A 14181-nucleotide genomic window follows, 5' to 3' on the forward strand; every position below is an offset into this window, starting at 1 on the left:
GACTTCAATCAGTTTAAATGTATTTTTTAGATTTTAAACCATGTGTTCACTTCATTCTCAGCATTGGTTTAAAAATGCATGAAATTTTACAACTTTGTTGCTTGTTTAACTGTGGCTGATGGTTTTATCGGTCTTTGCCTGTGCCCCAAACGGTGAATAAAAACATTACGCCACCTACTGGTGAATATATTGTTTGACTTGGGCTATACTGGTTATTAACATGCAACTTTAATCTTTATAAGACTTTCCATACTAAAGACTGATTAAAAATGTTGGTAGATGTTAATTATTAAGACATAAAACAAGAACTAATCGTTTTTCTGGTTTGTCATGTGTCGCTGCGCCTCTAGAGGGCGCTGTTCTCAAACCGCGCGCACATGTATCCGGAGCGCGCAGTGTTAATGCGGTCAGTTGCCTGGTGACGCTGAAGCTGTGCCCGGCTGTTTCCTGTGCTCGGTGTCACCCGAAACAAGTTTGAAACAGATAAATCACCGTCGGTGCATTGAGAATAGCGCGCTTGCTTGAGCGGGAGGGTTTAACATCGCTCGCTATGTGATACAGAGAGCGTCTTTGGACGGAGGATCATGGACAGTTACTTATTCGTGAGAGTTGTGGGGAAGGGGAGCTATGGGGAGGTGAATCTGGTCAGACACAAATCAGACCGTAAACAGGTAACATGCATCTGAGTTTGTGCACAGACCTGTGCATTCCTGTTAATCAGTAACACGCTGGTTTATGTATTTAACTAATTGCTAACATGAACTAATGCCTTATTTTTAAGACTTTGTGGTTGTTGATTTGACTCCTGAGAGTTGGCCTCATCTATAAAAGTGTGTATTTGCATATTTTAGGAAATGCTTTTGGGATTTTTAATTACTTTGTGATGCGTTTAATATTCCTTGTACATAACACATTTATAATAATTAATAATGTAAGAGGAAAATTTTGAGTCTGTAGGACGCTTCAAATCTGAATGATTATGTAACGTTAGGTTCAAATACAAATATGTATGAAAAACAGGAATCAAATCAACCTGTTAGACGTATAATGTGTTTTTTGGGGGGGTTTTTAAGTGTTATTGATATTGTTGACTTGTTTGATCCAAATACTATAAAGGCAGTTGACATCCTGCATTGTGACGTGCTCTGTAATTATTTTGAGAAATTGTTTCTTAAAATTTTAAATGAAAATTTAATTATCATATATGCATTTTATGATCTCTTATTGAGTTATTACATGTACATTTTAAGCAATATTGAAACGTCTAAAATAAATAAATAAATAAAAAGTGACCAACATTAGGTTTTCAACCACTGAAAATTGATGATATTCGACAGTCTGAATATGGGGCCTCATTGAGGTCCTCGTATCTCTGGGACTGAAAGATACAGAACCTTGAAAATAAATATTCCAAAAGAAAAGTTTATTAAAAACTAGAATCTAAAAATTATATTGCGATATCTTTAATACTTCTTGGGTTATTGGCACACAAACTTTGGAAAAACAATATTTATGGCACTCAGACAGGTATGTTCAATGCAGTTGTTTTGACAGAAAGAAACGAGATACAACAGTTTCAACATTATTTGTTCTTCAGACATTCCTCTTTCTCTAAGAAAAGAATTATCATATTTTTGCAAAGTGACCCACATTTGGTTTTTGACTATTGAAAATGTGTACAATTTATTGATTTACTCCTGAAGCCTTATTGAAATTCCATTATCTCTGGAACTGAACCATATAGGGCCTTAAAAATGAAGATGCCAAAAGAGAAGTATGTTAAGACCCAATATCTAAAAGGGCATTAAGATATCTTTAATACTTTTTGAGTTACAGGCCTGCAAACTTTGGAGAAAAAACTTGAAAAGTGCTCTTTCCCCATGTTTGAATGGTCACCATTGGCATATAATGCAACGAAGATTGCTAAATTCAACAGATTTAACTAACAGACCTACCAATCTCTGTGTAAAAGTAAAATTATGATGCTGCCAAATTTCTTAAGTCATTTTTACCCCCCTGTAATTTGGCTCTGAATCTCAGGTGAAATTGCCATTTTGACCCACCTCTACAAAATAGTGGATTACTCGGTAAATATTAATCCACGACATTTAATATTTTGGCTTTCATGACTATACATGTTTATATCTTTCTTCAGAATAAATATTAGCAAAATCAAAAATTTGAGCCGGGACGTCTGGTTGAGTTGACACGGAATGATCCTACTTCAGTTTTTATGGATCTGTGCAACTTGAGTCTGTAGGGTGCAGTGATTTTATCCTTTTTGATTTTAATAAAATAATGGACATGAGATATGGTACATATGATTGCTGATATGATCCTTCTTTGTACAACAAACATTAGAGATATTGGACATTTTCCACTAGAATTCATGTCTTTTGTTTATGTGCAAAATTATAACACAATATATCTTGTATGGTTTTGGCAGTATGTGATCAAGAAGCTGAACCTGAGAACATCCTCTAGACGTGAACGGCGAGCCGCGGAGCAGGAAGCGCAGCTCCTCTCACAGCTCAAGCATCCCAACATCGTCACATACCGGGAATCATGGGAAGGCGAGGACTGTCAGCTTTACATCGTGATGGGATTCTGTGAGGGAGGAGATCTGTACCACAGACTCAAACAGCAGAAGGGAGAACTGCTTCCTGAGAGACAAGTTGTGGAGTGGTTTGTTCAAATTGCCATGGCTCTTCAGGTAAGTCAATGGCCATCCATCTGTCCTTTCTGAGTTTTTAGCTGAATAATAAAGCTTTTGCATTTTTGTTGATTCCTAGTATTTACATGAGAAGCACATCCTGCATCGAGATCTGAAAACGCAGAATATCTTCTTGACCAAGACTAATATAATTAAAGTGGGTGATCTGGGCATCGCGAGGGTCCTGGAGAGTCAGAACGACATGGCCAGCACTCTGATCGGCACACCTTACTACATGAGTCCGGAATTGTTCTCCAACAAACCTTACAACTACAAGGTACTGCATGGACACAACGTACAATGATCATTAGTACAGCACTAGATTCAGTCTGTGTCAGTAATAGTGTCTGTGTCAGTTTTAGCTAAATAACTTTTACTACTTTTGATGCATCAAAAAACCTGTCAAGAACATAATGAGGCTATATTTTCCACCCCAAAATTAAAACAACAACAACAACAAAAACAGGCAGTTATATTTTGGAATTTATATTGTGTTTTTGTTGTTTTTATTTGACAATTAAACACATTTTCTGTACTAAATCCCAATATTTCAATGCAAATTTATTTAAATTAGAAATGTTTTGTAACAAGTTCTTTTGAACTTTCTTTTCATCAAAAAATCCTAAAAAATGTGTAACCATGTCCACAAAAATATTAAGCAGCACAACTGATAATTTTGTTCAAACTGTCATTCTTCAATTGGGATGACAAATGGGAGGCAGAATGTTTGTTTTTTTTCTAATAAAATGTATTGCTATGCGTTTAAAATTAGTTTAATATGCTATATCCATTAAAATGGAAGCTTAAGAACATTTTGATTTTTAAATAATTTCAGTCAAACACTGGTGACACAACCAATTTTATGTCTATGATGTTACCAATATTTGAAGTAAAATTTTAGTTTGTTCTAAAATGAGCAGGTATATGCAACTTTAGGTAATAAGTAATCAATAAATAAATAACTTTAAGGATTCAGTTTAATTGATCATTTAAATTTCACTTTTTGAAATAAATGTTTATTTGTTCATATTGGCCCCTATTTCTGTTAAAGGACGATAGTTTATTTTATTAAAATTTGGATATACATCAAAAAAGACTGGGAAAATGGTCTGTGGTACCTTTATAGTCTTTATTCTAAAAGATTCACCTTGCAGTCTAAAAACATTAAATTATAAGATTAAATGGCTCTGAAGGAAAGAAATTTCAGATATATTTTTAAGTAACATCACAGACTTCAAATTGCAAGTTACTATAGAGTCTGTGTTGTTACCAGAAAAGACAGTAACACCACAGACAAATCAGCCTAAATCCAGACATTTCTAAAAAAAGAGGCTGCCATCATGATGATTTCGAAGATCAGGGGGCATTTTGGAAATATTAATAAGTATGTATTTATCAAAATGTTGATTTAAATATGTCAGATCTCCAAGTTATCAACATAACACCACAGACACTAATAAAGTGCGACACATGAAATTGTCAGAAGTTTAGCTAAATTGAAAAAAATTTATAAGAAAGAATGTACTCCCCATGCACCTCTCAGATCAACCAGCTCCTGCAATGACCTTTACACACAGGAAGTAGTCCAAATAGCATTCCCCCTTTTCTTAAAGGGGTGAACACCTTTAAGTGTTACATACAAGAAGTTACATTGTTGTAACACCACAGACATGAATTTGGGGGACACAACTTTTTTTCTTAAATATAACACTGTATTTTTTAAAACAATTTAATAAAATTGTACATGTTAAATAAAATCTATATTCACAATATAACCACTTTATTTGTGTTAAAAATGTTATATTGTTGCAATTACATTCCATGATACCTGAAAGTATGGCGGGAACATCCATATTTTGTTACAAATGCAATCTCTCAAACTCAATTAAATATGTATTTTAAAACAAAAATGTAACTATTAACAGTGCACAAATTGTGTTTACCCTGCAGAATACAAACATGCAAACATTTTATGATTTATTGGTATTTAAAGTTTATTTAAACTGTTGTAAAGTAGAGGGACACACCGCTTGCCACCACAAATGAAGAATGACCCAATTAGAAATGTTTCTTGAGCAGCAAATCAGCATGTTAAAATGATTTCTGAAGGATCATGTGACACTGAAGCCTGGAGTAATGGTGCTGAAAATTCAGCTTTGAATTCATAAGAATAAATTATATTTTAAAATATAGTACAATAGAAAACAGTGATTTTAAATTACAATAATATTTCACAATATTACAGGTTTTACTGTATTTTTGCTCAAATAAATGCAGCCTTGGTGAGCATAAGAGACATTTGCTAATATCATTAAAAAAAAAAAATTCTTACCAACCACAACAATTTTTATGCTGCCTTAATACTGTGCAATATGCTGTTTCACAGTAATGACAATTAATTAATGAGAATAACTGGAATTAGAAAAAACTCTCAAACGTCTGAGGATTTCTTAATTTTTAGGACCAAAATCTTAGTAGTCCTATGCAAAATTTATCTTTTTTTTTGTTTGTTTGTTTTTTTCTCTCGGGGTGGCCTAGCCTCTTTTTACCCAGATATTTTGTGTTTTAGATAAATCATTATTTATGTTTGTTTGTGTTTGCAGTCAGACGTGTGGGCCTTGGGATGTTGCGTGTATGAAATGGCAACTCTAAAACACGCTTTCAACGCAAAAGACATGAACTCCCTTGTGTATCGTATCGTAGAAGGGAAGGTACATGAATATATTGGTCATCTGTTTCACTGAACTGTAAATATTTGCAAATAAATATTAGCATCAAATCTAAAGAGCTGTTCATTCAAAACATTCTTCCAACATTTTAAATCAATTTTTAATGTTCAGTTGCCCCAAATGCCGAGTAAGTACGACCCCCAATTGGGAGAACTGATCAAGCGGATGCTGTGTAAGAAACCAGAGGACAGGCCAGACGTCAAACACATTCTCCGACAGCCGTACATCAAACAGCAGATCTCCATGTTCCTGGAGGCCACAAAAGAGTATGTGCACTCTTTCATGTCTTTAAAGTTGAAATAAAAATAATGGAATAGTTTACAATCATCTGTCCCGTTACTGATCTAACAGAAAAACCGCCAAATCACGGAAAAATGCAGCGAACAGCAAACCGAACAGTGCCGGATCTGATGCATCAACCAAACCAAATCATGATGTTCAGCAACAATGGCTTAACTCTGAATCAAAGGCCAGAGGAAGAAAGGTATGATAAAATGGGAATCCTAAAAGTCTGCTGTTCTTCTGTGTGAGGCATGGATATGATCTCAGTACGTCTGTTTTGTTTTCCACATTTCATAGGTTGAAGAAAACCACTTGAACCGACAAAAACCCTGTAATGGTGCAGTGGAAAAAGTGCTTCCTAACCCACACTTGCCCCCTAAATCTCCAAGTCAGGACATTCTCAACTCAACAGGTCCATCTACAGCAACCATTAGCAATATAGACATTGAAATCCAATCCCAGGAACAAAAACAGAGAAAAGCTAAGCCACCTAGCAGGCCGCCATCAGTGAGCAAGAGGAGAGAGAAAGAAGAGAAAGAAGATCCTGGTCCTCCTCAGACACACCCTCTGAAACCAGCATTAGATGTCAGCAGAGCGGAGGATAAGATTTCAGCGAATGAACTGATATCTCAAAACTCAACTACACCCAAGCCTGCAGATCGAGCCAAGATGCTAAGCAAGAATAAGGCTCTTGATGCAAGTATGGACCTTAAAGACGACACTATGAAGCTTCTGCAGGAGGCAGGGATGGAGGACATCCCACACGAGCCTATGGAACAACATCACAATGCTGAGACAAAGTTGGAGAGCCAAAGAAAGACTGTTGATGATAATCTTAGCAACGCTTGTGTCCTAAAGGATGTTCCTACTGGAAGTTCAACTGAGGAGAGTGAGGTATGTTACTGTGATGGAACCAATCCAAACTTTTGATATGTTTACCTAATCTTAAATTTAAAGTGCCCCTATTATGGGTAATGAAAGGTTAATATTTTGGTTTTGGGAGTCCCCGAATTTGCATTTTCATTCAGACCAACAAAACACGTGGGAGGGCAATATGCTAATGTTTCATGTTGACTTCAGAGACAATACTTTTGAGAGACAATAGCTGGGTTTCCATCACCCTGTTTTAATGTGTATTTTGAAATATCTCATGAGAAACGAGTGATGGAAATGCCAAATTTCGAATAAAAATTAATTCGCAAAAAAGTTTTTATGCTCACTTGATGTGGTTTTTGACTTGTGCGAAAAAGGGTCAATGTGAATTATGGGAGCTGGAAATGCATTTTGCAAATAAATTCCTCCAAGCGCATCAAAAAAGTCATGTGACTTTGCGCTATGAGACGGAATAACTTGACTAGCAGCGGACCGATCTCGTTCCACAGCATCTGAAATGTTGTTTTGGTCAGTCTGAAATGCCTGAGCAAAGTCTGTCATCAGAGTATTTCTGTATAATTGTCTTACACGACTGTGTTTCCAAACAGCAGCATTCACCTCCGAAAGCAATGAGTGCATTTATTGTGTTTCTTCTGCTCGCTCTGAGGCGCAATTAATTTTTCGTATATGAAAATTATTATATTCAGTAGCTTCTCCTAGTTTTCTTTAGGCTATTTAGTGCCAGTTTAAATTCGCAACTTAGGATGGAATTCCGGCTAATAACTTTATACACGGTGCATTTTCAGATTTAAAACTTTGCAGGATGTTTTCATTCACTTAGAGCTGTGTTACACACCGCATGAAAGGTCATTTTCAAAACTCCATAAAATATTCAGTGTTAAAGTTGAGATATGATTTATTTGCATTTACTCACCCTTTTGTCATTCCTTTATGACTTAATTTCTTTTGTGGAACATATCTTTTTTGGAAAATATCTTGGTGGTTTTTGTCCATACAGTATCATGTTTGGTAATCAACATTCTTTGAAATATCTTCTTTTGCACTCTGAAAGAAACGCATATGGGTTTGGAAGAACAAGGAGGGAGGTGTAAATGATGACAGGATTTTCAGTTTTGAGTGAACTATCCCTTTAATGTCTCTATTTATTGGTTGATTGCTTTTCTTTACTCTAAAGACAATGTATTTGTTGTCCTTCATGTTCCAGGGAAGTTTAGACTCCACAGAGAAACTACTCAAGCCTGTTCCTGTCATTTTAATGGTAAAACGTTGGTGTAATTTGTTAATGTTGTTGTTTGCTTGTTTATTTGTTTTGAAATTACAATTTTTATTTTATTTTTATTTTTTTATATCATTATAAATATTACATAGAATATTTATTTGTTCCTTTAAAACTTTTTTTGTTTGTTTTGTTGTGCTTTTCAAATTGGTCATTCAAACACAAATTACTTATTTAAATCACTATTTTATTATTGTTATTGCTGTACGATAAGTAAATATGACTAATTTGCATATTTATTATAAATATTTATATAATCCTTTAAATAAAATGTAAACCAATTTAACATTATTATACCACTATAACATTATTTATAATAACATTTTAGGAGCCGTCCAATTCCGAGTCCACTTCAGCTCTCTCAGATCAAAGCAGACCAGTTCTTGAGCCCTCTTCCTCTTCCTCCGAACCATCCATGTCACGTCAGCGTAGGCAGAAGAAGAAAGACAAGTCCCTCGATGACCAGAACAGCCATCAAGTGAGTAGTGTGGACATTGCACAGTTTTTTTTCCCCCCTCTTGTATTTTAGTACTCCGTGATAACTAGAATATTAAATAATGTTTTTATCAAATACTTAGCATGAACCAGAATGAATTCAGTGAATTGATATCATTACTGTTGTCATTCGCTCTCACTAAAACATTTGTATGTTTAGGTCAAAGCAGTGCCCAGACCTCTGCCGCCTCTTCCGGAAGATGTCCAATCATTAAACAATGAACAGAAAGGCCACTCAGAGAAAAACAGACCTGCCAATCTCTCGTCCTCTACCAAGAACAGTCCAGAGCAGCAGGTGAAACATTACAGACTATATTAAACAGCATATCCCTATGTCAGATACATACATGCAGTAATCTTCTGCTGCTGCTGTTGTTAACAGAACTCACTTTACTCACAGAATCGTCCGCTGTCAGCCAGAGAAAGGAGAAGATTGAAGCAATTACAGGAGAACTCCAGACAACAAGGTTTGTGGATTTCTCTGAATGCCGTTATTATTAATGCTTTTTGAATGTTTATAATACAACAGCATGAATGGAAGTGGACCAAAGCAAGATCTGAACACACTTTTAGGGTCAAGAACAATGACCAAGTTAATACGGTCATTACATGGCCATAACAAAAATATTAAAACATTTTTTGTTCATTGAAATAAAGTTTAAATGAAATCAAATATAAATATTAGATGAGAAACTAAAACTAAATTATATTTAGAAATGTTGCATTTGCAACTGTCTAAAGTAAGTTTACACTGAAGCACTAAATTACTAACTGGTAATAAATAAAACCAAAACTGAACAATAACTAAAGCTGAAACAAGCAGTAACATGAAAAATAAAAATGACAAAATCACATTGCAAAATTACAATAAAATAAAATGAAAACAATAAAAGCTAATTCAAATTATTACTAAAAAACTAGATTATATAAATAATACTAAATTTTCTGCATTCGTGTAATTGGAATAAATATTCTGAATAAATTTAGACATGCACAGTATGACCATGTTCTAATATTGCACTATTCTTTGGCATATAAACACAGTCAGTATGTATTCTAGATTTCAACCTGTTCACTTTTTAGTCTATTTAAATGGGGTCTGACTTTCATTCTGTTAAAGCGGCCTCAAGAGCGATAACACCCTTAAGAACCATTTTGGTGGATCAAAGCGAGACGTTTGTGCATGTGTCCATTAGAATGCATAAGAGAGCTGCCCACTGTGATCAAAGCCCACAGGTGCTGCATACATCAATTCAGATGAAAGGAGATTTTGTACATTTTCATTGAATATGATTCCTTAGTTTCTTTTCTTTGAAGCTGTGTCCGCTGTCAAAAGGGTGCCTTGTGTCCCCTCATTAGACAGTAAGCAGACAGACCAGCTAGACTGCCCAAGACCTGCCAGCACAACTTTGGAAGCAAGAAAGGTATGTCTGATCTTTCTCGCTGACTCAGGACGCACTGTCAAACACTAGGCTCTATGAACCATTCGAAGCAGATGCTATCTAACATAACCTTGTAAAACCTCAGCTACTTGGTCAAAAGGGATCTTACCTGAACTATTTTGGTTCTCTTTGTGTATCAGGAGAGGAAGTTCTCATGGAGACAGTCTGACGAAGACGATTGTAGTTCCTCCACCAGCTCCACTGAACGTTCAGAGGGCGACTACAGAGAGCGGTAAGACTTCCCACTAACTTGTACTCCAATGAGACATAACTGACCACATTTATGCATGTAAAAATTCTGAAGTGAGCCAGTCATATTCTGATTATGCATTTGGCATGTAAATCTATTAACCATATTGCCGATATTCTGTTTTTTAGAAATCTTAATAAGACGGCTTGCATTTGTTCTTTGCATTGCTTTTTTAACAGAAAGTTTGAGACCAATGAGATGCAAGACTTGGTCCAAATGATGACACAAACGTTACACATGGATGCCAGAGATGTATCGTTTGAGCCAGATGGGTCAAGATGCCACTCCACTCCACTGGCTGAGTTCAAACTAAACAGGAAGTACAGGGACACCCTGATGCTTCATGGGAAATCCAGAGAGGAACAGGGAGATTACCAAATCAGTGGCTTCCCATTAGGTAATAACTTGCGTTGTTTTATGTTTTGTTTTGTTTACTGTAACATTTAAAGTGCCTCTATTATGGATTTTTGAAAATGAGCTTTCATGCAGTGTGTAACAGCTCTAAGTGAATGAAAATATCCTGCAAAGTGTTAAATCTGAAAGTGCACCGTGTATAAAGTCATTGTCTCTCAAAAGAAAGAGTCGACTCTGAATCACTGAAACGAGTCGTTTTTAAAACGAATCCCAAGCCGCTTCATGTTGAGGTCAACATGAGACATTAGCATATTGCCCGCCCACTTGTTGGTCTTTTCACATTGATCTGAATGAAAATGCAAATTCATTCTTTGCCACTAGGTGGCGCATTTGGAGCAGTAAAAATAGCGGTTTCCCCGGTAACGGCTGTACATAAAGCAGCACTGCACTCACAAATGCAGCTTTTATTATGAAATGGAAATGAAATCAAACCAATCACCGTAGATTAGCATCACACAAAGGAGGGGTTTGGAAAAATGAATCGTTGAGCGAATCGTTTGGGAGCCGTTGAGCAAATAAGGTAAAAATAAATGCATATTGTAAGACGGTAAAAGTGTTTTTTGACCTTGCATGCATGTCAACCTGTTGTTGGGGACTCCCAAAACCAAAATATGAACCTTTCATTAACCATAATAGTGAAAGTGAAAGTGAAGTGACATACGGCCAAGTATGGTGACCCATACTCGGAATTTGTGCTCTGCATTTAACCCATCCAACGTGCACACACACAGCAGTGAACACACACACACCCGGAGCAGTGGGCAGCCATTTATGCTGCGGCGCCCGGGGAGCAGTTGGGGGTTCGGTGCCTTGCTCAAGGGCACCTCAGTCATGGTATTGAGGGTGGAGAGAGCGCTAGACATTCACTCCCCCCACCTACAATAGGCGCACTTTAAGGTGATTACACTGAGTCCGGAATTTTCGCACGTAAAAAATAAAAATGACCTCACGTTGTGTCAATTACCTTTACACATTGCCTCCGAAACTTTTGTCTGTCATGAAAAAAATTTGATCAGGTTTGATTTTCTGCATTTTCGCATCCGTAGTAAGAATTTTGATAGGAAAAGATGACGAATACCAAAAAAAAAACGCATACCTTTACTCTTCTGCAGATTAAACTGTCAAAATATTTTGAGTAAATGTGAATTAAAGCTGCTTTTTTTTCTAGTAAATTTGCAGTTCTGTCTGGTGACAGAATCCATCATCATGTTCCTAATTTTGTGTTTATAGACGACAGCACGGGTCCAGCAAAGGTCAGGAGAGTGATCGAGCACTTGCGTACAGATGTGGTTAAAGGACTCGGGGTGAAGCTATTGGACAGAGTCCTGGACATCATGCAGGAAGAGGATGAAGAGAAGAGAGAGGCAAGTTAACAAGTCTCATTGCACATTAGAAATAAACATAACAATCTATACTAATAGGCTGTTGATTAGAACTTGGACCCATTGATTTTAGAGTATAGTTACATTTAAATGAGATGTATTTATATTTGAACACTGTTTTGTTTTAATGGAAATAATGAAAACATTTTTAGAATTAAATAGTAGTTAGGCTAACTGATTTCTATTCTGTTTTTCTATCCAGCACCTACTGCAAGAGATAATGGGAGAGGAAAAATACAAGCAGTATGCAATGAAAGTCCAACAGCTGAAGTTCTTTGAGGACGTTGCATTCAAAGACTGAGCCAGATGCACACGAGGGATCCCTCGTCAAACACTGATATGCCATGACTGCTGGTGGGCAGCAGACTGATTTGTGCTCTTAAACACTTCACTGAAGCCTCTTATCAACAATCACTGTTACTTTTTTTTAATGTTTTTGTAAATGTGTAGTGATAGAAGTGAGTTTAACAATAGATATGCAAAAAATGCTGTTATTATGCACCTTTAAATTTCACAAAAGCATTATTCTCACTTTCTTTTGGAAATGTGAACCTTTGCTATGTAGATAGCAATCTTGAATCGCAAAAAGATGTTATATAAATAGTTTACTTTTTTTTCTATTTTCTGAACTGTATATTTATATTACGAATAATGTAAGTCAATAAGGAATGATTTATAATAAATGACATTTTTAGGAACCCTGTTCTGTATTTTGTCAACAACCCAAACTCAAACAAACCAAAAAGGCCACACAAAAGTACCAAACTCAGTTCTTTATTACATATTGAATGTTTAAACAGTGACAAAAATGAATAGGTTTTCATATATGGCTTTGCTGTGCCAAATCCAAACAAATACTCCCATGCATCACTTGTGCTTCTTCTTCTTCTGACTCTCTTGAGGTTTGTCACGATTTTCTCCAGATGTCTCAGGAACAGCTGGCTGCCAGTTCAAAGGATTTTTTCTGAACACTGGCCAGGGAGGCAGGGTGAGCTGAAGAACAGGACACAGAATTACAATTTTTTTTTTTTTTCTCACTTTTAACTTCACATTAAGCAAAGAGTAGTCTTATGACATACCAAACACGATATTGTGAATCCAGCCAACATTATGTAAACGGTCCACCCAAACTGCTGAATACTAAAGCCATATATGAAGCCGATCACCTGCAGGGAAAGCAGACATGAGGCAGAGCAGAAATTACAATGTTGTGATGGCTGAGAGAGTAGAAGTGCTGCCAGTCTTACTTACCGCCGACACCAGAATGATTCCTTGGAAAATTTGCTCTGCAAGTTTCTGTCCTTTATAGTCCTGCAAATAGTCATTGTAAACATGAATATTCATGTCCCTTTAGGTTGTGTGATAAATTATGTACGTTGTTCTAAGGTGAATAACTTATTCTCATTCTGCTTTCTTACTGCTATTAGAAACTTTAGAGCTGTAAAGACCATGCATAAGATAAGACGACACTTTTACTTGGTGTAGGTTTTGCTAGAAATACTAAAAAATAGCTAATTTAATCTTTTCGAAGTTGCAGAGTCATATAAATGTATAATTTGCAAAAGACATTTCAGATATTAAAGTGTAAAATTTCAGGTCACATTTCAACCTCATAAAGTAACCGCCTCAACACCCAATATATGTTATAGATTATAAATATACGAATAAATATTATATATGTCTTTGGTAAGAAATATTGTATCATGCTTGTTACATTCACAATTATTGTCGATCACTTGCGGAGTGCACACTTTGGTTCTGATACCAGCACTAACTATTTGGTGCAACTGTGTTGATTACTGTCGAAAAATATTACTAAAATATTTATTGTAACGTTACATAGTTAAAATAAGCAGGTCCGTCGCTAATGCGTTAGCTGCTAACATATGTCAGTATATTGAAGCTCTAAACACCACCGAACTCGCATTATAAACACATGCATGCAGATGAATAATTTTATCGCAAACATAGGCTTACCATATGTGTCGGAATGGATTTAAACGCTGAAAGCATTTTGAAATGACCAAATAAAGCTGCTGGATAATATTATTGAGAAGAGAGTGATGGTTTCCTGTTTGAAAGTGTTTACGTAGAGATCCGCAGGACCCCTCACAAAACATCAGCGGGGCTAAAATGCGTGCTATCTGCGCAGCCCAGTGGAAAATACGGCTTGTGACTGAATATTAAATATCTCCGTGCAATTGTGGCTTGAATAATAAGAAGATACGCACTCAAATCAGTCTCTGTGCGATTATAAATTCAAATAAATGTATGTTTTTAACCAGGCAGTAATACGGACGCACA

The 14181-nt window shown here is 36.0% G+C and overlaps 2 protein-coding genes across 5 annotated transcripts; one reads left to right on the forward strand and one right to left on the reverse strand.

Moving 5' to 3' along the window:
• The first annotated feature begins 415 nt into the window (after window positions 1-415).
• nek4 (NIMA-related kinase 4) lies at window positions 416-12567 on the forward strand. 4 transcript variants are annotated; one of them, XM_058792529.1, is made up of 16 exons: window positions 416-671; window positions 2447-2713; window positions 2793-2990; window positions 5317-5424; window positions 5554-5708; window positions 5794-5926; window positions 6022-6618; window positions 7823-7876; window positions 8223-8372; window positions 8550-8684; window positions 8772-8856; window positions 9707-9813; window positions 9972-10063; window positions 10261-10478; window positions 11726-11859; window positions 12080-12567. In XM_058792529.1, exons 1-16 carry the CDS (start codon window positions 585-587, stop codon window positions 12176-12178), a joined length of 2619 nt encoding a protein of 872 aa, XP_058648512.1. In that variant the 5' UTR covers window positions 416-584; the 3' UTR covers window positions 12179-12567. The 4 variants fall into 4 exon arrangements, with proteins under 4 accessions (XP_058648512.1, XP_058648514.1, XP_058648513.1 ...); XM_058792531.1 differs by having other exon boundaries at window positions 9749-9813; XM_058792530.1 differs by having other exon boundaries at window positions 8790-8856.
• Window positions 12568-12635: 68 nt separating this feature from the next.
• On the reverse strand, window positions 12636-14099 carry spcs1 (signal peptidase complex subunit 1). The gene is made up of 4 exons (XM_058790788.1): window positions 13855-14099; window positions 13129-13188; window positions 12957-13043; window positions 12636-12870 (listed from the first exon to the last, which is right to left on the reverse strand). Exons 1-4 carry the CDS (start codon window positions 13888-13890, stop codon window positions 12745-12747), a joined length of 309 nt encoding a protein of 102 aa, XP_058646771.1. The 5' UTR covers window positions 13891-14099; the 3' UTR covers window positions 12636-12744.
• Between the last annotated feature and the right edge of the window lie 82 nt (window positions 14100-14181).

Source organism: Onychostoma macrolepis, chromosome 11, assembly GCF_012432095.1.
Source record: "Onychostoma macrolepis isolate SWU-2019 chromosome 11, ASM1243209v1, whole genome shotgun sequence".
In the NCBI taxonomy this organism is placed as follows: domain Eukaryota; kingdom Metazoa; phylum Chordata; class Actinopteri; order Cypriniformes; family Cyprinidae; genus Onychostoma; species Onychostoma macrolepis.